General features: G+C 48.6%; 1 protein-coding gene across 9 annotated transcripts in view; it reads right to left on the bottom strand.

Moving 5' to 3' along the window:
* Nucleotides 1–24,397, bottom strand: part of SYNCRIP (synaptotagmin binding cytoplasmic RNA interacting protein) — a 392,640-nt gene that overhangs the window by 280,880 nt on the left and 87,363 nt on the right. For all 9 annotated transcript variants that reach the window (XM_069235574.1, XM_069235575.1, XM_069235576.1 and 6 more), the window contains exons 5-6: nucleotides 7,855–7,968; nucleotides 7,592–7,768 (exon numbers count right to left, since the gene is read on the bottom strand). In XM_069235574.1, coding sequence (XP_069091675.1) covers nucleotides 7,592–7,768; nucleotides 7,855–7,968 — 291 coding nt within the window. The remainder of the gene's footprint in view (nucleotides 1–7,591; nucleotides 7,769–7,854; nucleotides 7,969–24,397) is intronic.

Here is a 24,397-nt window from a genome sequence, read left to right as displayed (position 1 = left end):
CGTTGTGAAATTGTGCTGCTCTAGCCACCACCTGAGAGTACGCGGTGCTGTCTTCTGGTGGAGATGGTTTTGTAGGGTATGCCTCCGGGCTGTTATCTGACACTGGGGCGTCGTATAGGTCCCATGCGTCCTGATCCTGGTCACCCTGGCTCATGGTGGTGTGAGCTGGGGAGTGTGATGGCGTTTGTGCTGGTGAAACGTTAATTACGGGCGGAGGAGAGGGTGGTGGTGTAACTCTTTTCACCACTTTTGGTTGTGGTGCTTGTTCCGTCTGGAACTCCAACCTTCTCTTTCTCCTAATGGGGGGAAGGGTGCTTATTTTTCCTGTCCCCTGCTGAATGAAGATACGCTTTTGCGTATGGTCCACATCAGTTGCTTGTAGCTCTTCCTCAAACCTATGCTTTTGCATTTGGGAGGTTAGCGAGTGCTCTTCTGTATAAGAGCCTGAAGCTGGGTCGCTTGCAGTTTGTTTCGGCATCGAAACTTTGTCTGCGTGTTTTTTCGGCTCCGAGGTGACTTTTTTCCTTTTCGGGGCCGAAACCTCTCGGCGTCGATCTGTTTCGGTGCCGCTGTCTCGGCGTCGAGCCGTGTCGACACCGGCATCTCGGTGTCGAGGCTTGTCTCCAGCACTTTCTCGGTCCCGAGAAGGCTGCGTGCCTGTGTCTCGACCGGAGTCGGACGATCTCGGCACTGTTTGGGCCTTTTTCGGTGCCGAAGGTCGGTCACCGAATTTATGGGTTGAGCCATGGCCTGGTGGCAGTGGCGTCCCCTGGGCCTTCTAAATGTTTCTTTGTGTGGTTTTCGACGTCTTACTCACGGTTTGTGTATCGTCGAATCCTTCGGAGTCTGAGTCTTGGATCGAGAAGGAACCTTCCTCTTCTTGTTCCTCGAACTCCCGTTGGGCTGTCGGTGCAGACGCCATTTGAAGTCTTCTGGCTCGACGGTCTCGGAGTGTTTTTCGGGACCGGAACGCACGACAGGCCTCGCAGGTGTCTTCGCTGTGCTCAGGTGACAGGCACAGGTTGCAGACCAAGTGTTGGTCTGTGTAGGGGTATTTATTGTGGCATTTGGGGCAGAAACGGAACGGGGTCCGTTCCATCGGCGTTCTTCAGCACGCGGTCGGGCCGACCAGGCCCCGACGGAGGATCGAAAAACTACCCCGAAGGGCACCGGAGCTCTTCGATGCGGTGTGGAATCTAAGTACGCCGATCCCGAACGCAACAATACCGACGAAAATCTTCCGAAATTAACTAATTTTTTCCGTTCCGAAACTCGGAGCGACAGGAACACGTCCGAACCCGATGGCGGAAAAAAAACAATCGAAGATGGAGTCGACGCCCATGCGCAATGGAGACAAAAGGAGGAGTCACTCGGTCCCGTGACTCGAAAGACTTCTTCGAAGAAAAACAACTTGTAACACTCCGGCCCAACACCAGATGGCGAGCTATTGCAGAACATGCGTATCTACAGCGACAGATGCCATCGAACATATATTTTCTTAGTTTATTTTAAGAACCACAGGTTCAAATTTAACATGTAATATCTTGTTGGAAAGGTATTGCAGGTAAGTACATTAGGAACTTTGAATCATTTCAATTGCATGTATACTTTTCAAGTTATTCACAAATAGCTATTTTAAAAGTGGACACTTAGTGCAATTTTCACAGTTCCTGGGGGAGGTAAGTTTTTTTTAGTTTTACCAGGTAAGTACGACACTTACAGGGTTCAGTTCTTGGTCAAAGGTAGCCCACCGTTGGGGGTTCAGAGCAACCCCAAAGTTACCACACCAGCAGCTCAGGGCCGGTCAGGTGCAGAGTTCAAAGTGGTGCCCAAAACGCATAGGCTTCAATGGAGAGAAGGGGGTGCCCCGGTTCCAGTCTGCCAGCAGGTAAGTACCCGCGTCTTCGGAGGGCAGACCAGGGGGGTTTTGTAGGGCACCGGGGGGGACACAAGCCCACACAGAAATTTCACCCCCAGCGGCGCGGGGGCGGCCGGGTGCAGTGTTAGAACAAGCGTCGGGTTCGCAATGGAAGTCAATGAGAGATCAAGGGATCTCTTTAGCGCTGCAGGCAGGCAAGGGGGGGGGCTTCCTCGGGGAAACCTCCACTTGGGCAAGGGAGAGGGACTCCTGGGGGTCACTTCTGCAGTGAAAGTCCGGTCCTTCAGGTCCTGGGGGCTGCGGGTGCAGGATCTTTTCCAGGCGTCGGGACTTAGGTTTCAGAGAGTCGCGGTCAGGGGAAGCCTCGGGATTCCCTCTGCAGGCGGCGCTGTGGGGGCTCAGGGGGGACAGGGTTTGGTACTCACATTCGTAGAGTAGTCCGGGGGTCCTCCCTGAGGTGTTGGTTCTCCACCAGCCGAGTCGGGGTCGCCGGGTGCAGTGTTGCAAGTCTCACGCTTCTTGCGGGGAGTTGCAGGGTTCTTTAAAGCTGCTTCTTGAAACAAAGTTGCAGTCTTTTTGGAGCAGGTCCGCTGTCCTCGGGAGTTTCTTGTCGTCGTCGAAGCAGGGCAGTCCTCAGAGGATTCAGAGGTCGCTGGTCCCTTTGGAAGCGTCGCTGGAGCAGAGTTCTTTGGAAGGCAGGAGACAGGCCGGTGAGTTTCTGGAGCCAAGGCAGTTGTCGTCTTCTGGTCTTCCTCTGCAGGGGGTTTCAGCTGGGCAGTCCTTCTTCTTGTTGTTGCAGGAATCTAATTTTCTAGGGTTCAGGGTAGCCCTTAAATACTAAATTTAAGGGCGTGTTTAGGTCTGGGGGGTTAGTAGCCAATGGCTACTAGACCTGAGGGTGGGTACACCCTCTTTGTGCCTCCTCCCAAGGGGAGGGGGTCACATCCCTAATCCTATTGGGGGAATCCTCCATCTGCAAGATGGAGGATTTCTAAAAGTTAGAGTCACCTCAGCTCAGGACACCTTAGGGGCTGTCCTGACTGGCCAGTGGCTCCTCCTTGTTGCTTTCTTTGTTCCCTCCAGCCTTGCCACCAAAAGTGGGGGCCGTGGCCGGAGGGGGCGGGCAACTCCACTAAGTGCCCTGCTGGGCTGTGACAAAGGGGTGAGCCTTTGAGGCTCACCGCCAGGTGTTACAGCTCCTGCCTGGGGGAGGTGTTAGCATCTCCACCCAGTGCAGGCTTTGTTACTGGCCTCAGAGTGACAAAGGCACTCTCCCCATGGGGCCAGCAACATGTCTCTAGTGTGGCAGGCTGCTGGAACTAGTCAGCCTACACAGATAGTCGGTTAAGTTTCAGGGGGCACCTCTAAGGTGCCCTCTGTGGTGTATTTTACAATAAAATGTACACTGGCATCAGTGTGCATTTATTGTGCTGAGAAGTTTGATACCAAACTTCCCAGTTTTCAGTGTAGCCATTATGGTGCTGTGGAGTTCGTGTAAAACAGACTCCCAGACCATATACTCTTATGGCTACCCTGCACTTACAATGTCTAAGGTTTTGCTTAGACACTGTAGGGGTACAGTGCTCATGCACTGGTACCCTCACCTATGGTATAGTGCACCCTGCCTTGGGGCTGTAAGGCCTGCTAGAGGGGTGTCTTACCTATACTGCATAGGCAGTGAGAGGCTGGCATGGCACCCTGAGGGGAGTGCCATGTCGACTTACTAATTTTGTTCTCACTAGCACACACAGGCTTGTAAGCAGGGTGTCTGTGCTGAGTGAGGGGTCTCTAGGGTGGCATAATACATGCTGCAGCCCTTAGAGACCTTCCCTGGCATCAGGGCCCTTGGTACCAGAGGTACCAGTTACAAGGGACTTATCTGGATGCCAGGGTGTGCAATTGTGGAAACAATGGTACATTTTAGGTGAAAGAACACTGGTGCTGGGGCCTGGTTAGCAGGGTCCCAGCACACTTCTGTCAAGTCAGCATCAGTATCAGGCAAAAAGTGGGGGGGTAACTGCAACAGGGAGCCATTTCTTTACAAGGCTGTCTTAGTTTTACACTTGTGTTGCAAGAGGTCTTTAAAAATGAAGGCTTTTCTAAAGTCAAGTGCAGGAGGCCCTAGTTACTTCCTTTCTTTAAGGCCAATTGAGCATGAAATAACTGATTGTGCGTGTATTTAATATTTTTATTGTTAGTGCAGTCGAGCAAACAGCTGCCCAGTGCTCCTGTTGCTCGAAGGGCCGCACGTAAAAGGTAAGAGGGGCCGCATGAGGCCCGCGAGCCGTACTTTGAGTATCCATGCTCTAAGGGAAACCCTTGGACTCTGCACACTATCTCTCACTTTGACATAGTATATTACAGGGCCAACTTTCTACAGGGGTGACTTACAAGTTTAATACCCCATATCACCCAGATTGGAATGGTCTTGTTGAGAGATTTAACGAGACTCTCAAAGGCATGATTGGTAGGCTCCCTGAAAAACTCAGCCGAGTGACTGTCATACTTCCTTGCCTGTTTTTTGCCTACAGGGTAGTGCCACAGAAGGGAGTGGGTTTCTCCCCGTTTGAACTATTGTTTGGGCATCCTGTCAGGGGACCACTTTGCCTTGTGAACGATCGGAGAGATCTCCCAGAGAGCCCACGCAGGACATACTGGAGTATGTGCTTGGCCTTTGTTTAAGGATGGCTAAGTACATGATAAAAACAAACAAAAACCTTCAAGCACGCTGTAGGAAAATGCCATTGTTCGCATGGTTACAGCCTAACCTTTTTTGTCTTTTGTTAGTGCCAGCTTTGATTGGAAGTGTGCTGGGACCCTGCTAACCAGGCCCCAGCACCAGTGTTCTTTCCCTAAAACTGTACCTTTGTCTCCATAATTGGCACAGCCCTGGCACACAGGTAAGCCCCTTGTAAAAGGTACCCCTGGTACCAAGGGTCATGTGGCCAGGGAAGGTCTCTAAGGGCGGTAGCATGTATTATGCCACCCTGGGGACCCCTCACTCAGCACATGCACACTGCCTCACAACTTGTGTGTGCTCGTGGGGATGAAAATACTAAGTCGACATGGCACTCCCCTCAGAGTGCCATGCCCACAACCCACTGCCAATGGCATAGGCAAGTCACTCGCTTTCATGTCTCTGTAGTGTCCTTCGGTCAGAGAAAACTGCTTCTCCGGTGCTAGGGACTACCATAAATAATGAAGTTAGTGGTGTGTACGGTAGTAGACAATGGGGGTGATGGGGCAAGTGACTTACTCTCCTGTGAGGAAAGCCACATTGGCATTTCAAAGGCAGCAGCCCTTTGAGGCTTGCCACCTTAGGAAATCTTATCAGCAGGTCATCCTGTGGGAGGGGATGTTACGCCCTCTTCCTAGACAGGCTTTTGTTCTGGGCCTCCCGAGAGCAGTAGGCCCTTATCCTAGGGGTAAGAACAGTGTCTTGAGTGGCAGGCTCGCAGAAACCAGTCAGTGAGCCAACCAGGGGGTGACAGGGTTTCAGAGGGCACCTCAAAAGGTGCCCTCTAGATAAGTGTATTGGTATATCCAACATGGGCATCAGTCTGGGATACCAAGCATCACTAGCTTCAATGAAGCCATCATGTAGCTGGAAAACTCGTATTGACTAGTGTCCAGCACATGCATTTAAACTGCTTCCATGGTTGCTTACTATGTCTGAGAATTGACAAAGACATAGCAGGGGCATATCTGCTCAGGCAGATATGCCCTCAATGTAATATAGTGCACCACCCTTAGAGCTATAGGGCCTGCTAGAGGAGTGACTTACATACATTGCACGCAGTTTTATTGGGTACGGCACACAGGATGTGTGCAACGTTGTGTTTTCACTTTTCGTCTGCACTAAGACACGCAAACTACAATGGCAGTCTGACATGTGCTTTGGTGAGGGGTCCCCTAGGGTTGCACAATTTGTGCAGCAACCCTTAGGGACCCTTTAGCACCCCAAGCCCTAGGTAACAGGAGTACAATTTACTAAGGACTTAGAAGATGCTAAAGGATTTGCCAATTGGGGAAAACTGCAGTTTTGGGAAAGAACTCAGACCTCGAGTCCTGGTTAGCAGGAACCCAGCGCACTTTCAGTCAAAATCACATCATGTATCAGGCAAAAAGGGGCACTTTCCTTCAATATGGGACATTATAAACCCTCCCAGATAAATATAAGTGGCCTACATGAATATATGGGAAAAACTGTGGCAAATTTTCCGAAATAATATTGGTATTTGTTGAAGGGGTAGTGGGGACGGGAGAAGAGCACTGCTCGTGTGGTGGGTTTTTCGGAGACTCAAGGTGTTCAAGGAGGGACATTTTAACCCATATCAAGAATATACCAGGCTTACCAATCCCACGGAAATCCCTGACAATAATACTGGGAATTGGATTCAGTAATTAAGGTGAAGTGAGAGAGGGGGACTGATTAATCCCTCATATGCTTTGAGTAGCTGAGCAGGAACTTGTGGAACATGTTACAAGATGCCAAAATACCCAATGTACACCACTGGCCACAACAACTTTGGCCATCAATGGCTATGGAGATGCTAACATATGATCTGAGGGACGACAGGAAAACATTAGAGGCGATCTGGAAGCCAGTGATGGATATTTTCAGGAAGAATCACAGTCCTTAAGATACTTGTACTTACTGTGTTTTCTAAGACTAAACCAGTCTTAAGAATAACTCAAAGTGACAACTCACTGCTACAGAGGGTGTTCAAGGTTTTATGGGACTAAAAGGTATCAGTGAATGTAATCAAATCTTGCTGAGTTCTAATTATGTTTAGTAACTGCTCCAATGAGAGCCACCGGAGAGGGAGATTTGTAATAACCTGTGTAAGTGATAGTCATCCATTGATTTTTTTTTTTTAAATCAATAAAGTTTTTAAAAACATTCTGCAGCTCTTATTCTTTTCCTCTTTTATTTCCCCAATGCTTTGATGGTTCAATTTGTCATGTGTTTGCAACTTTTAGTGTAAGATATTTTTCTCAGTCATGGGTTATGTGTGGTGTGCTGACACCATCTTGTTCAAGCTGTGCTGTACAAAAATGTAAAAAAATAAATTCACACCACTCTGTGTGTGAAGTACTGATATGTTAGTCTCTCTACGAGAAACTCCAGATCTGTCCCCATTTATCAATCCCATTTGAAAATGGCTTCAGTTTCTCACATTGGTATGGTGTTGCAGAATTAATTACTACAGATTAAAGATCAGCAACCAAAGCAGTTCTCATTAATTCCCATAGAAGGGAAAGAGATCCCAGACACAGTAGCAAACACAAGACTTATGACTGCAGCTTTGTACTGCTAGTGTACACCCTTAACTTGCACCAACATATGACACGGTAATAGCAGTGTAGGAAAACAGGAATAAGCACTTGAAGCTTGAGGGGGGGGGGGAAGACAGCACCACAAAAGATGGAGTTGGCAACTATGCACGACTCACTTTGAAATTAACTTATTTTGGGTTGTGTTGTCCCACTTCAGCTACAAGAATGTGTGCACTGGGCCCAGAAAAGTAGTGAAGTAGAGCTAGTGAGATCCCAGGCTGTGCACAATACTTGCTGTGTTAGGACTAGGATGAGGCAAAAAAAAAAAAAAAAAACAACCTTGCCATCTGATAGACAAATCTAAACATCAAATAATGATTGTACTTGGGTATAAACTTTAGCCATGTGGCCTGGGGTGTTAATAAAACTCACCAGCTTAACAGCTTCTTGAGCTGCTTCTTTTGTGCAAAAAGTGACAAAAGCATATCCCCTATTGAGACCAGTCAGCGGGTCCATCATTAAACGTAGGTCCCATATCGGTCCAGCCTTTTCAAATAATGGCACAAGTTCATCCTCAAAGAGATCTCGTGGAATTTTCCCAACAAATATCTAAAAATGACAAATGAAAATATTAAGATGATTCTTCAGCACAGTAATTATCAGGTCATTTTCATTAAATAACAAACTACCCTTACCTCTGTACCAACAGAAGGCTGATGTGCTGAATGCACTGAGTCGGGAGGAGGCCCACCATACTTTCTCTGACCCGTGGTAACATCAAGTGTGTACCCAGTCCTTCCTAAAAGTGCCTTAAAATAGAAGAACAACAGAAAAACGATGTTAAAGTAACTGTGCCCATAAATTGGTCAATTCAATGTTTAAACTGAGCCCTGGATGACAGAAAGCACTAAATTTGTAATCAGTTGAAACATGTAAATCTGTTAATGTAAATGTGTTATAAATAATCCAGCTGTCCTAAATACAGAGAGGGAATAGTTTCTTACTTGTAACTCCAGTTCCCTCACAGGTGTATTTCCATGATAGCTATAAGAGTTGAATAGTTCTGCCCGCCTGCATGGACCTCAGAACACTTTTTCCAATATAACTTCTTAAGTGTTCATCTTCGCCTTTCTTCAAGAAGGCCTGCAAAGTCACTTGATAATGTCAATATGCAGCCTAAAGGAAAGGCTACAGTGTCCGAAATTGTTCATCTTGTTTGCTTTAGAAAGGACAAATAGCTAAGGCACATGCATTTAAATGCATGAACGTACTGACAGTTTAGCAGAAAACATCGTTCACAAAGCTTTTTGTAATGCAAAATAAGGATAACGGCGTGCAGGGCAGCATAGCCAATAGGCTGACATAAATGAAGAAAAGCTAGTCCTCCAGTTTCCCCATCATGCCTAGAGAGGCAGGTGCCTCAGCTCTTTTTTTAGGCAATCCTAGCTGAGAGTAATGGTATATCAGAGATATTTTGTCTACGCCACCGTGGAGGAGACAGGGTTGCTAATGACGGTCATGGAAATACCCCTACAAGAGAAATGGAGTTACAGGTAAGAAACTATTCATTCTCTTGAAAGGGATTTCCATGTATAGTCGTAAGCGCTGAATAGAATAGTAAGCCCATCCCATAAACAGCGGGGGAGTAGACAGAACAATAATGAAATGCCCTATCAAGAAAACAGGTTCCTGAGAGAAGTATTGTAAGGAAATGCCTCCTTGGCATGGTTGCCCCCTGACTTTTTGCCTTTGCTGATGCTATGTTTACAATTGAAAGTGTGCTGAGGCCTGCTAACCAGGCCCCAGCACCAGTGTTCTTTCCCTAACCTGTACTTTTGTATCCACAATTGGCAGACCCTGGCATCCAGATAAGTCCCTTGTAACTGGTACTTCTAGTACCAAGGGCCCTGATGCCAAGGAAGGTCTCTAAGGGCTGCAGCATGTCTTATGCCACCCTGGAGACCTCTCACTCAGCACAGACACACTGCTTGCCAGCTTGTGTGTGCTAGTGAGGACAAAACGAGTAAGTCGACATGGCACTCCCCTCAGGGTGCCATGCCAGCCTCTCACTGCCTATGCAGTATAGGTAAGACACCCCTCTAGCAGGCCTTACAGCCCTAAGGCAGGGTGCACTATACCATAGGTGAGGGTACCAGTGCATGAGCATGGTACCCCTACAGTGTCTAAACAAAACCTTAGACATTGTAAGTGCAGGGTAGCCATAAGAGTATATGGTCTGGGAGTCTGTCAAACACGAACTCCACAGCACCATAATGGCTACACTGAAAACTGGGAAGTTTGGTATCAAACTTCTCAGCACAATAAATGCACACTGATGCCAGTGTACATTTTATTGTAAATTACACCACAGAGGGCACCTTAGAGGTGCCCCCTGAAACTTAACCGACTGTCTGTGTAGGCTGACTAGTTCCAGCAGCCTGCCACACCAGAGACATGTTGCTGGCCCCATGGGGAGAGTGCCTTTGTCACTCTGAGGCCAGTAACAAAGCCTGCACTGGGTGGAGATGCTAACACCTCCCCCAGGCAGGAGCTGTGACACCTGGCGGTGAGCCTCAAAGGCTCACCCCTTTGTCACAGCCCAGCAGGGCACTCCAGCTTAGTGGAGTTGCCCGCCCCCTCCGGCCACGGCCCCCACTTTTGGCGGCAAGGCTGGAGGGAACAAAGAAAGCAACAAGGAGGAGTCACTGGCCAGTCAGGACAGCCCCTAAGGTGTCCTGAGCTGAAGTGACTCTAACTTTTAGAAATCCTCCATCTTGCAGATGGAGGATTCCCCCAATAGGGTTAGGATTGTGACCCCCTCCCCTTGGGAGGAGGCACAAAGAGGGTGTACCCACCCTCAGGGCTAGTAGCCATTGGCTACTAACCCCCCAGACCTAAACACGCCCTTACATTTAGTATTTAAGGGCTACCCTGAACCCTAGAAAATTAGATTCCTGCAACTACAAGAAGAAGGACTGCCTAGCTGAAAACCCCTGCAGAGGAAGACCAGAAGACGACAACTGCCTTGGCTCCAGAAACTCACCGGCCTGTCTCCTGCCTTCCAAAGATCCTGCTCCAGCGACGCCTTCCAAAGGGACCAGCGACCTCGACATCCTCTGAGGACTGCCCCTGCTTCGAAAAGACAAGAAACTCCCGAGGACAGCGGACCTGCTCCAAGAAAGGCTGCAACTTTGTTTCCAGCAGCCTTGAAAGAACCCTGCAAGCTCCCCGCAAGAAGCGTGAGACTTGCAACACTGCACCCGGCGACCCCGACTCGGCTGGTGGAGATCCAACACCTCAGGAGGGACCCCAGGACTACTCTGATACTGTGAGTACCAAAACCTGTCCCCCCTGAGGCCCCACAGCGCCGCCTGCAGAGGGAATCCCGAGGCTTCCCCTGACCGCGACTCTTTGAATCCAAAGTCCCGACGCCTGGGAGAGACCCTGCACCCGCAGCCCCCAGGACCTGAAGGACCGGACTTTCACTGGAGAAGTGACCCCCAGGAGTCCCTCTCCCTTGCCCAAGTGGAGGTTTCCCCGAGGAACCCCCCCCCTTGCCTGCCTGCAGCGCTGAAGAGATCCCGAGATCTCTCATAGACTAACATTGCGAACCCGACGCCTGTTTCTACACTGCACCCGGCCGCCCCCGCGCTGCTGAGGGTGAAATTTCTGTGTGGGCTTGTGTCCCCCCCGGTGCCCTACAAAACCCCCCTGGTCTGCCCTCCGAAGACGCGGGTACTTACCTGCAAGCAGACCGGAACCGGGGCACCCCCTTCTCTCCATTCTAGCCTATGTGTTTTGGGCACCACTTTGAACTCTGCACCTGACCGGCCCTGAGCTGCTGGTGTGGTGACTTTGGGGTTGCCCTGAACCCCCAACGGTGGGCTACCTTGGACCAAGAACTAAGCCCTGTAAGTGTCTTACTTACCTGGTTAACCTAACCAATACTTACCTCCCCTAGGAACTGTGAAAATTGCACTGTGTCCACTTTTAAAACAGCTATTTGTGAAGAACTTGAAAAGTATACATGCAATTTTGATGATTTGAAGTTCCTACAGTATTTACCTGCAATACCTTTCGAATGAGATATTACATGTAGAATTTGAACCTGTGGTTCTTAAAATAAACTAAGAAAAGATATTTTTCTATATAAAAACCTATTGGCTGGATTTGTCTCTGAGTGTGTGTACCTCATTTATTGTCTATGTGTATGTACAACAAATGCTTAACACTACTCCTTGGATAAGCCTACTGCTCGACCACACTACCACAAAATAGAGCATTAGTATTATCTATTTTTACCACTATTTTACCTCTAAGGGGAACCCTTGGACTCTGTGCATGCTATTCCTTACTTTGAAATAGCACATACAGAGCCAACTTCCTACAAGTATGCCCTACTTCACCATCTGTCCTGGCATTACAGTCAAGACAGCAATGTTTAGTGAACGTGTTGACAGACCTCCAGGTCGCAACTCTGAAGTTATCTGCTAAGGAAACATTCCTCAAGGCAGTTGTGGCAGACCTGCCTCTGGAAGAATGCACTCTTAGTCTGCCAGCTAGGGTTTTGTTAGCTAGTTGGTAGCAAAATAGAAAACAGGAGACAATCCACCTAGAGACTGATTGTTTGGAGGTGCCCAAACCAGTGCAAATCGGCGCATAATTAACAATTGAGGAGATTTTCTAATAGATTTGGTTTTATCTAAGTAGAATTTGAAAACCCTCTTTATGTCTAGAGAGTGGAGGGAGCCCCCCTTAGCTGGAGTAGATGGGTTTTGAAAAAGTTGGCAAGGAAATCAACTGGTTTATGTGAAAGTCAGAGATAACTTTAAACAGGAATTTATGAGGTGTTCGCATCAATACTTTGAAGGAGTGGAATACTGTGTAAGGTTCATGAGAACAGAGCCTGAATCTCACTAACCTTGTGTGTTGATGTAATTGCCACAAGGAAAGCGGTTTTCAAGTGAGGTGTTGGGAGAAATGCCTTGTGTATGGCCTCAAATGGATGATGCATGAGGCGTGAAACTACCACATTAAGTTCTCATGGTGGAGAAGGGCGCCTAACTGGAGGAAAAACCTTCTTTAACCCCTCTAGGAAATCTTTTATGACTGGTATCCTAAATAAAAAGGTTTGCGAAGGACAATTTCTGTATACAGTCAGAGCTGCCAGATGGACTTTAATAGAAGAGAATTGCAGACCAGATTGTGCTAGGTGTAACAAATTTAGTAGAATTATATCCTCCTGGTAAGTTGTAGGGTCTATCTTCTTGGCGGAACACCAGATGCAAAATATCTTCTATTTGAAGGCATATGCAGCTCAGGTAGATGACCATTTTCCTTCTTTTAGAATCTTCATACACTCCTGTGGAAGATGTAAGTGTCCATACTATACTAGCTCAGGAGCCATGCATGCCAAAGACAAGCGTAACTGCTCAACCGCACTACCACAAATAGAGCATTAGTATTATCTATCGCCTCTGTCAAGCCTCTCAGGGAACCCCTGGGACTCTGAGCACTATATCTCATTTTGATATAGTATACACAGAGAAAGCATGTGACAGCATGATTCCCTGCGCCCTATCAATATCTGAACTGCCTCTTTTTAACAGTAGGTCAGTATTGTCAGGTTCAGGTCTGATCAGCTGCATTTCCTCACAGACTGGACTCATTACCACTCTTAGTTAACGTTGTTCCACATTAAGTCATCATTCAGGTCACATGTATGGGTGTTGTCTATAGATCCATGGGTACTCCTTTTCCAAGAGCATCCGTGGGGATACCCGCTCAGCAGTCACTTTTACTATGACTGTCTAACGTATGTCTTGGTCACTGAGTCCAGTCTCTAGAAAGTGGGCTGTCATTTTGGTGGACGCCTTCTTACAACATATCATACTCCTATGTTCCACAAACCACAATTTGACCTTCCGGGATGCCATCCAGATATATCTCAACCCACAGGGGCACGTAATAAGATAAACCACATTCTCTGTGTCAATTAGTGTGCGCCCTCTGTTCCCAAGGTTTACCGAGAAAAAGTTCAACTGTTTTGGAGGCTCTCGTGAGGGGGAAGACTGAGCAGTGGCCACATGGTTTGTGCCCACGGACTGGAGGAAGGTTTCACAATTCTGTTTGTTGTGGAGCCGATGTCTCTTTGGGCCTAGTGTAGGAAGTTGGCTCTGTATGTGCTATTTCAAAGTAAGGAATAGCATGCACAGAGTCCAAGGGTTCCCCTTAGAGGTAAAATAGTGGTAAAAATAGATAATACTAATGCTCTATTTTGTGGTAGTGTGGTCGAGCAGTAGGCTTATCCAAGGAGTAGTGTTAAGCATTTGTTGTACATACACATAGACAATAAATGAGGTACACACACTCAGAGACAAATCCAGCCAATAGGTTTTTGTATAGAAAAATATCTTTTCTTAGTTTATTTTAAGAACCACAGGTTCAAATTCCACATGTAATATCTCATTCGAAAGGTATTGCAGGTAAGTACTTTAGGAACTTCAAATCATCAAAATTGCATGTATACTTTTCAAGTTATTGACAAATAGCTGTTTCAAAAGTGGACACTTAGTGCAATTTTCACAGTTCCTGGGGGAGGTAAGTTTTTGTTAGTTTTACCAGGTAAGTAGGACACTTACAGGGTTCAGTTCTTGGTCCAAGGTAGCCCACCGTTGGGGGTTCAGAGCAACCCCAAAGTCACCACACCAGCAGCTCAGGGCCGGTCAGGTGCAGAGTTCAAAGTGGTGCCCAAAACACATAGGCTAGAAGGGAGAGAAGGGGGTGCCCCGGTTCCGGTCTGCTTGCAGGTAAGTACCCGCGTCTTCGGAGGGCAGACCAGAGGGGTTTTGTAGGGCACCGGGGGGGGACACAAGTCCACACAGAAATTTCACCCTCAGCAGCGCGGGGGCGGCCGGGTGCAGTGTAGAAACAAGCGTCGGGTTTTCAATGTTAGTCTATGAGAGATCTCGGGATCTCTTCAGCGCTGCAGGCAGGCAAGGGGGGGATTCCTCGGGGAAACCTCCACTTGGGCAAGGGAGAGGGACTCCTGGGGGTCACTTCTCCAGTGAAAGTCCGGTCCTTCAGGTCCTGGGGGCTGCGGGTGCAGGGTCTCTCCCAGGCGTCGGGACTTTAGGTTCAAAGAGTCGCGGTCAGGGGAAGCCTCGGGATTCCCTCTGCAGGCGGCGCTGTGGGGGCTCAGGGGGGACAGGTTTTGGTACTCACAGTATCAGAGTAGTCCTGGGGTCCCTCCTGAGGTGTTGGATCGCCACCAGCCGAGTCGGGGTCGCCGGGTGCAGTGTTGCAAGTCTCACGCTTCTTGCGGGGAGCTTGCAGGGTTCTTTAAAGCTGCTGGAAACGAAGTTGCAGCTTTTCTTGGAGCAGGTCCGCTGTCCTCGGGAGTTTCTTGTCTTTTCGAAGCAGGGGCAGTCCTCAGAGGATGTCGAGGTCGCTGGTCCCTTTGGAAGGCGTCGCTGGAGCAGGATCTTTGGAAGGCAGGAGACAGGCCGGTGAGTTTCTGGAGCCAAGGCAGTTGTCGTCTTCTGGTCTTCCGCTGCAGGGGTTTTCAGCTAGGCAGTCCTTCTTCTTGTAGTTGCAGGAATCTAATTTTCTAGGGTTCAGGGTAGCCCTTAAATACTAAATTTAAGGGCGTGTTTAGGTCTGGGGGGTTAGTAGCCAATGGCTACTAGCCCTGAGGGTGGGTACACCCTCTTTGTGCCTCCTCCCAAGGGGAGGGGGTCACAATCCTAACCCTATTGGGGGAATCCTCCATCTGCAAGATGGAGGATTTCTAAAAGTTAGAGTCACCTCAGCTCAGGACACCTTAGGGGCTGTCCTGACTGGCCAGTGACTCCTCCTTGTTATTCTCATTATTTTCTCCGGCCTTGCCGCCAAAAGTGGGGCCTGGCCGGAGGGGGCGGGCAACTCCACTAGCTGGAGTGTCCTGCTGGGTTGGCACAAAGGAGGTGAGCCTTTGAGGCTCACCGCCAGGTGTGACAATTCCTGCCTGGGAGAGGTGTTAGCATCTCCACCCAGTGCAGGCTTTGTTACTGGCCTCAGAGTGACAAAGGCACTCTCCCCGTGGGGCCAGCAACATGTCTCGGTTTGTGGCAGGCTGCTAAAACTAGTCAGCCTACACAGATAGTCGGTTAAGTTTCAGGGAGCACCTCTAAGGTGCCCTCTGTGGTGTATTTTACAATAAAATGTACACTGGCATCAGTGTGCATTTATTGTGCTGAGAAGTTTGATACCAAACTTCCCAGTTTTCAGTGTAGCCATTATGGTGCTGTGGAGTTCGTGTTTGACAGACTCCCAGACCATATACTCTTATGGCTACCCTGCACTTACAATGTCTAAGGTTTTATTTAGACACTGTAGGGGTACCATGCTCATGCACTGGTACCCTCACCTATGGTATAGTGCACCCTGCCTTAGGGCTGTAAGGCCTGCTAGAGGGGTGTCTTACCTATACTGCATAGGCAGTGAGAGGCTGGCATGGCACCCTGAGGGGAGTGCCATGTCGACTTACTCGTTTTGTCCTCACTAGCACACACAAGCTGGCAAGCAGTGTGTCTGTGCTGAGTGAGAGGTCTCCAGGGTGGCATAAGACATGCTGCAGCCCTTAGAGACCTTCCTTGGCATCAGGGCCCTTGGTACTAGAAGTACCAGTTACAAGGGACTTATCTGGATGCCAGGGTCTGCCAATTGTGGATACAAAAGTACAGGTTAGGGAAAGAACACTGGTGCTGGGGCCTGGTTAGCAGGCCTCAGCACACTTTCAATTGTAAACATAGCATCAGCAAAGGCAAAAAGTCAGGGGGCAACCATGCCAAGGAGGCATTTCCTTACACAACCCCCCCCCAAACGAAAGAGGATGAGACTAACCTTTCCCAAGAGAGTCTTCATTTTCTAAGTGGAAGAACCTGGAAAGGCCATCTGCATTGGCATGGGCAGTCCCAGGTCTGTGTTCCACTATAAAGTCCATTCCCTGTAGGGAGATGGACCACCTCAACAGTTTAGGATTTTCACCTTTCATTTGCATCAGCCATTTGAGAGGTCTGTGGTCAGTTTGAACTAGGAAGTGAGTCCCAAAGAGGTATGGTCTCAGCTTCTTCAGGGACCAAACCACAGCAAAGGCCTCCCTCTCAATGGCACTCCAACGCTGCTCCCTGGGGAGTAACCTCCTGCTAATGAAAGCAACAGGCTGGTCAAGGCCATCATCATTTGTTTGGGACAAAACTGCCCCTATCCCATGTTCAGAGGCATCAGTCTGCACAATGAACTGCTTAGAATAATCTGGAGCTTTGAGAACTGGTGCTGAGCACATTGCTTGTTTCAGGGTGTCAAAGGCCTGTTGGCAGTCCACAGTCCAGTTCACTTTCTTGGGCATTTTCTTGGAGGTGAGCTCAGTGAGGGCTGTCACAATGGATCCATATCCCTTCACAAACCTCCTGTAGTACCCAGTCAAGCCAAGGAATGCCCTGACTTGAGTCGGGGTTTTTGGAGCTACCCAGTCCAGAATAGTCTGGATCTTGGGTTGGAGTGGCTGAACTTGGCCTCCACCTACAAGGTGTCCCAAGTAAACCACAGTTCCCTGCCCTATCTGGCATTTGGATGCCTTGATAGAGAGGCCTGCAGATTGCAGAGCCTTCAAAACCTTCCTCAGGTGGACCAGGTGATCCTGCCAGGTGGAGCTAAAGACAGCAATATCATCAAGATAAGCTGTGCTAAAGGACTCCAAGCCAGCAAGGACTTGATTCACCAACCTTTGGAAGGTGGCAGGGGCATTCTTTAAACCAAAGGGCATAACAGTAAACTGATAATGCCCATCAGGTGTGGAGAATGCTGTCTTTTCTTTTGCTCCAGGTGCCATTTTTATTTGCCAGTACCCTGCTGTCAAGTCAAAGGTACTTAGAAATTTGGCAGCACCTAATTTGTCAATGAGCTCATCAGCTCTTGGAATTGGATGGGCATCTGTCTTGGTGACAGAGTTGAGCCCTCTGTAGTCCACACAAAACCTCATCTCTTTCTTTCCATCTTTGGTGTGAGGTTTGGGGACTAAGACCACTGGGCTAGCCCAGGGGCTGTCAGAGCGCTCAATCACTCCCAATTCCAGCATCTTGTGGACTTCCATCTTGATGCTTTCCTTAACATGGTCAGACTGTCTGAAGATTTTGTTCTTGACAGGCATGCTGTCTCCTGTGTCCACATCATGGGTACACAGGTGTGTCTGACCAGGGGTTAGGGAGAAAAGCTCAGGAAACTGTTGTAGGACTCTCCTACAATCAGCCTGCTGTTGGCCAGAGAGGGTGTCTGAGTAGATCACTCCATCTACTGTGCCATCTTTTGGGTCTGATGACAGAAGATCAGGGAGAGGTTCACTCTCTGCCTCCTGATCCTCATCTGTTACCATTAACAGATTCACATCAGCCCTGTCATGGAAGAGCTTAAGGCGGTTCACATGGATCACCCTCTTGGGGCTCCTGCTTGTGCCCAGGTCCACCAGGTAGGTGACCTGACTCTTCCTCTCTAGCACTGGGTAAGGGCCACTCCATTTGTCCTGGAGTGCCCTGGGAGCCACAGGCTCCAGAACCCAGACTTTCTGCCCTGGTTGGAACTCAACCAGTGCAGCCTTTTGGTCATACCAAAACTTCTGGAGTTGTTGGCTGGCCTCAAGGTTTTTGGTTGCCTTTTCCATGTACTCTGCCATTCTAGAGCGAAGGCCAAGTACATAGTCCACTATGTCCTGTTTAGGCTCATGGAGAGGTCTCTCCCAGCCTTCTTTAACAAGGGCAAGTGGTCCCCTTACAGGATGACCAAACAGAAGTTCAAAGGGTGAGAACCCTACTCCCTTCTGTGGTACCTCCCTGTAAGCGAAAAGCAGACATGGCAGGAGGACATCCCATCTCCTTTTGAGTTTTTCTGGGAGCCCCATGATCATGCCCTTTAATGTCTTGTTGAATCTCTCAACTAAGCCATTAGTTTGTGGATGGTAAGGTGTAGTGAATTTATAAGTCACTCCACACTCATTCCACATGTGCTTTAGGTATGCTGACATGAAGTTGGTACCTCTGTCAGACACCACCTCCTTAGGGAAACCCACTCTGGTAAAGATACCAATGAGGGCCTTGGCTACTGCAGGGGCAGTAGTCGACCTAAGGGGAATAGCTTCAGGATACCTGGTAGCATGATCCACTACTACCAGGATATACATATTTCCTGAGGCTGTGGGAGGTTCTAGTGGACCAACTATGTCCACACCCACTCTTTCAAAGGGCACCCCCACCACTGGAAGTGGAATGAGGGGGGCCTTTGGATGCCCACCTGTCTTACCACTGGCTTGACAGGTGGGGCAGGAGAGGCAAAACTCCTTAACCATGTTGGACATATTGGGCCAGTAGAAGTGGTTGACTAACCTCTCCCACGTCTTGGTTTGTCCCAAATGTCCAGCAAGGGGAATGTCATGGGCCAATGTTAGGATGAACTCCCTGAACAGCTGAGGCACTACCACTCTCCTAGTGGCACCAGGTTTGGGGTCTCTGGCCTCAGTGTACAGGAGCCCATCTTCCCAATAGACCCTATGTGTTCCATTTTTCTTGCCTTTGGACTCTTCAGCAGCTTGCTGCCTAAGGCCTTCAAGAGAGGGACAGGTTTCTTGTCCCTTACACAGCTCCTCCCTTGAGGGTCCCCCTGGGCCTAAGAGCTCAACCTGATAAGGTTCAAGCTCCAAAGGCTCAGTTCCCTCAGAGGGCAGAACTTCTTCCTGAGAAGAGAGGTTCCCTTTCTTTTGCTGTGTTGCAGTTGGTTTCCCAACTGACTTTCCTGTTCTCTTGGTAGGCTGGGCCATTTTTCCAGACTCCAGCTCTACTTTTTCACCCTGTGCCTTGCACTGTGCTCTTGTTTTCACACACACCAGTTCAGGGATACCCAGCATTGCTGCATGGGTTTTTAGCTCTACCTCAGCCCATGCTGAGGACTCCAGGTCATTTCCAAGCAGACAGTCCACTGGGATATTTGAGGAGACCACCACCTGTTTCAGGCCATTGACCCCTCCCCATTCTAAAGTAACCATTGCCATGGGATGTACTTTTCTCTGATTGTCAGCGTTGGTGACTGTGTAAGTTTTTCCAGTCAGGTATTGGCCAGGGGAAACCAGTTTCTCTGTCACCATGGTGACACTGGCACCTGTATCCCTCAGGCCCTCTATTCTGGTCCCATTAATTAAGAGTTGCTGTCTGTATTTTTGCATGTTAGGCGGCCAGACAGCTAGTGTGGCTAAATCCACCCCACCCTCAGAAACTAGAGTAGCTTCAGTGTGGACCCTGATTTGCTCTGGGCACACTGTTGATCCCACTTGGAGACTAGCCATACCAGTGTTACCTGGATGGGAGTTTGGAGTGGAACCTTTCTTGGGACAGACCTTGTCTCCAGTTTGGTGTCCATGCTGTTTACAGCTATGACACCAGGCCTTTTTGGGATCAAAGTTTTTACCCTTGTACCCATTGTTTTGTGAAGAGGCTCTGGGCCCACCCTCCTGTGCAGGTTTTTGGGGGCCTGTAGAAGACTCTTTACTATTTTTAGTTTTGGTTGTCTCATCACCCTTCTGCTGGGGAGTCTTTGTGATCCCTTTCTTTTGGTCACCCCCTGTTGAAGTCTTGGACACCCTTGTCTTGACCCAATGGTCCGCCTTCTTTCCCAATTCTTGGGGAGAAATTGGTCCTAGGTCTACCAGATGCTGATGCAGTTTATCATTGAAACAATTACTTAACAGGTGTTCTTTCACAAATAAATTGTACAGCCCATCATAATTATTTACACCACTGCCTTGAATCCAACCATCTAGTGTTTTCACTGAGTAGTCAACAAAGTCAACCCAGGTCTGGCTCGAGGATTTTTGAGCCCCCCTGAACCTAATCCTGTACTCCTCAGTGGAGAATCCAAAGCCCTCAATCAGGGTACCCTTCATGAGGTCATAAGATTCTGCATCTTTTCCAGAGAGTGTGAGGAGTCTATCCCTACACTTTCCAGTGAACATTTCCCAAAGGAGAGCACCCCAGTGAGATCTGTTCACTTTTCTGGTTACACAAGCCCTCTCAAAAGCTGTGAACCATTTGGTGATGTCATCACCATCTTCATATTTAGTTACAATCCCTTTGGGGATTTTCAACATGTCAGGAGAATCTCTGACCCTATTTATGTTGCTGCCACCATTGATGGGTCCTAGGCCCATCTCTTGTCTTTCCCTCTCTATGGCTAGGATCTGTCTTTCCAAAGCCAATCTTTTGGCCATCCTGGCTAACTGGATGTCCTCTTCACTGGGGTTATCCTCAGTGATTTCAGAGTTGTTGGTCCCTCCTGTGAGGGAGCCAGCATCTCTGACTATTATTTGTGGAGTCAGGGCTTGAGAAGCCCTGCTCTCCCTAAGTAGGACTGGAGGGGGGGAATTTCCCTCCAAGTCACTATCTTCATCCTCTGAGTTGCCATCCTCAGAGGGGTTGGCCTTTTCAAACTCTGCCAAAAGCTCCTGGAGCTGTACTTTGGTAGGTTTGGGGCCCATTGCTATTTTCTTTAGTTTACAGAGTGACCTTAGCTCTCTCATCTGTAGATGGAGGTAAGGTGTGGTGTCGAGTTCCACCACATTCACATCTGTGCTAGACATTATGCTTCTAAAAGTTGGAATACTTTTTAAGAAACTAAAACTGGTTCTAGAATCTAATTCAAACTTTTACCAAACTTTTAAACTCTAAAAGAAATGCTAAACAGGATCTAACACAAGGCCCTAGCAGGTCTTTTAAGAATTTAGAAAACTTTTCAAATTGCAAAAATCAATTTCTAATGACAATTTTGGAATTTGTCGTGTGATCAGGTATTGGCTGAGTAGTCCAGCAAATGCAAAGTCTTGTACCCCACCGCTGATCCACCAATGTAGGAAGTTGGCTCTGTATGTGCTATTTCAAAGTAAGGAATAGCATGCACAGAGTCCAAGGGTTCCCCTTAGAGGTAAAATAGTGGTAAAAATAGATAATACTAATGCTCTATTTTGTGGTAGTGTGGTCGAGCAGTAGGCTTATCCAAGGAGTAGTGTTAAGCATTTGTTGTACATACACATAGACAATAAATGAGGTACACACACTCAGAGACAAATCCAGCCAATAGGTTTTTGTATAGAAAAATATCTTTTCTTAGTTTATTTTAAGAACCACAGGTTCAAATTCCACATGTAATATCTCATTCGAAAGGTATTGCAGGTAAGTACTTTAGGAACTTCAAATCATCAAAATTGCATGTATACTTTTCAAGTTATTGACAAATAGCTGTTTCAAAAGTGGACACTTAGTGCAATTTTCACAGTTCCTGGGGGAGGTAAGTTTTTGTTAGTTTTACCAGGTAAGTAGGACACTTACAGGGTTCAGTTCTTGGTCCAAGGTAGCCCACCGTTGGGGGTTCAGAGCAACCCCAAAGTCACCACACCAGCAGCTCAGGGCCGGTCAGGTGCAGAGTTCAAAGTGGTGCCCAAAACACATAGGCTAGAAGGGAGAGAAGGGGGTGCCCCGGTTCCGGTCTGCTTGCAGGTAAGTACCCGCGTCTTCGGAGGGCAGACCAGAGGGGTTTTGTAGGGCACCGGGGGGGGACACAAGTCCACACAGAAATTTCACCCTCAGCAGCGCGGGGGCGGCCGGGTGCAGTGTAGAAACAAGCGTCGGGTTTTCAATGTTAGTCTATGAGAGATCTCGGGATCTCTTCAGCGCTGCAGGCAGGCAAGGGGGGGATTCCTCGGGGAAACCTCCACTTGGGCAAGGGAGAGGGACTCCTGGGGGTCACTTCTCCAGTGAAAGTCCGGTCCTTCAGGTCCTGGGGGCTGCGGGTGCAGGGTCTCTCCCAGGCGTCGGGACTTTAGGTTCAAAGAGTCGCGGTCAGGGGAAGCCTCGGGATTCCCTCTGCAGGCGGCGCTGTGGGGGCTCAGGGGGGACAGGTTTTGGTACTCACAGTATCAGAGTAGTCCTGGGGTCCCTCCTGAGGTGTTGGATCGCCACCAGCCGAGTCGGGGTCGCCGGGTGCAGTGTTGCAAGTCTCACGCTTCTTGCGGGGAGCTTGCAGGGTTCTTTAAAGCTGCTGGAAACGAAGTTGCAGCTTTTCTTGGAGCAGGTCCGCTGTCCTCGGGAGTTTCTTGTCTTTTCGAAGCAGGGGCAGTCCTCAGAGGATGTCGAGGTCGCTGGTCCCTTTGGAAGGCGTCGCTGGAGCAGGATCTTTGGAAGGCAGGAGACAGGCCGGTGAGTTTCTGGAGCCAAGGCAGTTGTCGTCTTCTGGTCTTCCGCTGCAGGGGTTTTCAGCTAGGCAGTCCTTCTTCTTGTAGTTGCAGGAATCTAATTTTCTAGGGTTCAGGGTAGCCCTTAAATACTAAATTTAAGGGCGTGTTTAGGTCTGGGGGGTTAGTAGCCAATGGCTACTAGCCCTGAGGGTGGGTACACCCTCTTTGTGCCTCCTCCCAAGGGGAGGGGGTCACAATCCTAACCCTATTGGGGGAATCCTCCATCTGCAAGATGGAGGATTTCTAAAAGTTAGAGTCACCTCAGCTCAGGACACCTTAGGGGCTGTCCTGACTGGCCAGTGACTCCTCCTTGTTATTCTCATTATTTTCTCCGGCCTTGCCGCCAAAAGTGGGGCCTGGCCGGAGGGGGCGGGCAACTCCACTAGCTGGAGTGTCCTGCTGGGTTGGCACAAAGGAGGTGAGCCTTTGAGGCTCACCGCCAGGTGTGACAATTCCTGCCTGGGAGAGGTGTTAGCATCTCCACCCAGTGCAGGCTTTGTTACTGGCCTCAGAGTGACAAAGGCACTCTCCCCGTGGGGCCAGCAACATGTCTCGGTTTGTGGCAGGCTGCTAAAACTAGTCAGCCTACACAGATAGTCGGTTAAGTTTCAGGGGGCACCTCTAAGGTGCCCTCTGTGGTGTATTTTACAATAAAATGTACACTGGCATCAGTGTGCATTTATTGTGCTGAGAAGTTTGATACCAAACTTCCCAGTTTTCAGTGTAGCCATTATGGTGCTGTGGAGTTCGTGTTTGACAGACTCCCAGACCATATACTCTTATGGCTACCCTGCACTTACAATGTCTAAGGTTTTATTTAGACACTGTAGGGGTACCATGCTCATGCACTGGTACCCTCACCTATGGTATAGTGCACCCTGCCTTAGGGCTGTAAGGCCTGCTAGAGGGGTGTCTTACCTATACTGCATAGGCAGTGAGAGGCTGGCATGGCACCCTGAGGGGAGTGCCATGTCGACTTACTCGTTTTGTCCTCACTAGCACACACAAGCTGGCAAGCAGTGTGTCTGTGCTGAGTGAGAGGTCTCCAGGGTGGCATAAGACATGCTGCAGCCCTTAGAGACCTTCCTTGGCATCAGGGCCCTTGGTACTAGAAGTACCAGTTACAAGGGACTTATCTGGATGCCAGGGTCTGCCAATTGTGGATACAAAAGTACAGGTTAGGGAAAGAACACTGGTGCTGGGGCCTGGTTAGCAGGCCTCAGCACACTTTCAATTGTAAACATAGCATCAGCAAAGGCAAAAAGTCAGGGGGCAACCATGCCAAGGAGGCATTTCCTTACACCTAGTATGTACTAGTTGATCCCTAATACTCTTGTTCTTGTATAAAGAGAACATAGGTTTGGTAAGGAACAATTTATCGGAATTCAAAAGTCTCCAGAGCTTGTTTACAGTATTCTTGACACTGTTAGACTGATTGTTAGTGGTTACACAAATAATGCCATGCCATCACTGTGTTTGGGTATGCTAGGTTCCAGAAGTGATTCCCTTGGTGCATTTTGTGCCCATTTCTTTGCTAGTTCGATAACACGGGTAGGGTAATTCTTCTCCCACGATTTCTTGCTCAGGGAACAGGCTTCATTCATGAAGTCCTCTGGTCTTGAGCAGTTATGTCGCATGTGCAAAAACTGGTCTACTGGAAGGTTCTCCCGTAGGGGGCGTGGATGTGTGCTTCTTAAGTCAAGAAGATTGTTCCTCTCTGTAGGATTAGTATGCAGACTTGTAGACAAATGCCCAAATTCGCCTTTGACCTTAATACCTAGAAAGGATACTTCCTCATGATTATGGGTTATTGTAAAAGACAACAAAGTGTTTGTCATTCAACGGTTGCTCAAAGTCATTCAATCTTTCTTCATCTCTGCACACGATCATAAGGATATTATCAATGTATGGATGTCAGGTTTTAATGCCTT

The sequence above is a fragment of the Pleurodeles waltl genome, chromosome 5 (assembly GCF_031143425.1).
Source record: "Pleurodeles waltl isolate 20211129_DDA chromosome 5, aPleWal1.hap1.20221129, whole genome shotgun sequence".
Lineage (NCBI taxonomy): Eukaryota > Metazoa > Chordata > Amphibia > Caudata > Salamandridae > Pleurodeles > Pleurodeles waltl.
The sequence above is the reverse complement of the archived record's forward strand: the minus strand, read 5'-3'. Positions and strand labels throughout refer to the sequence as shown.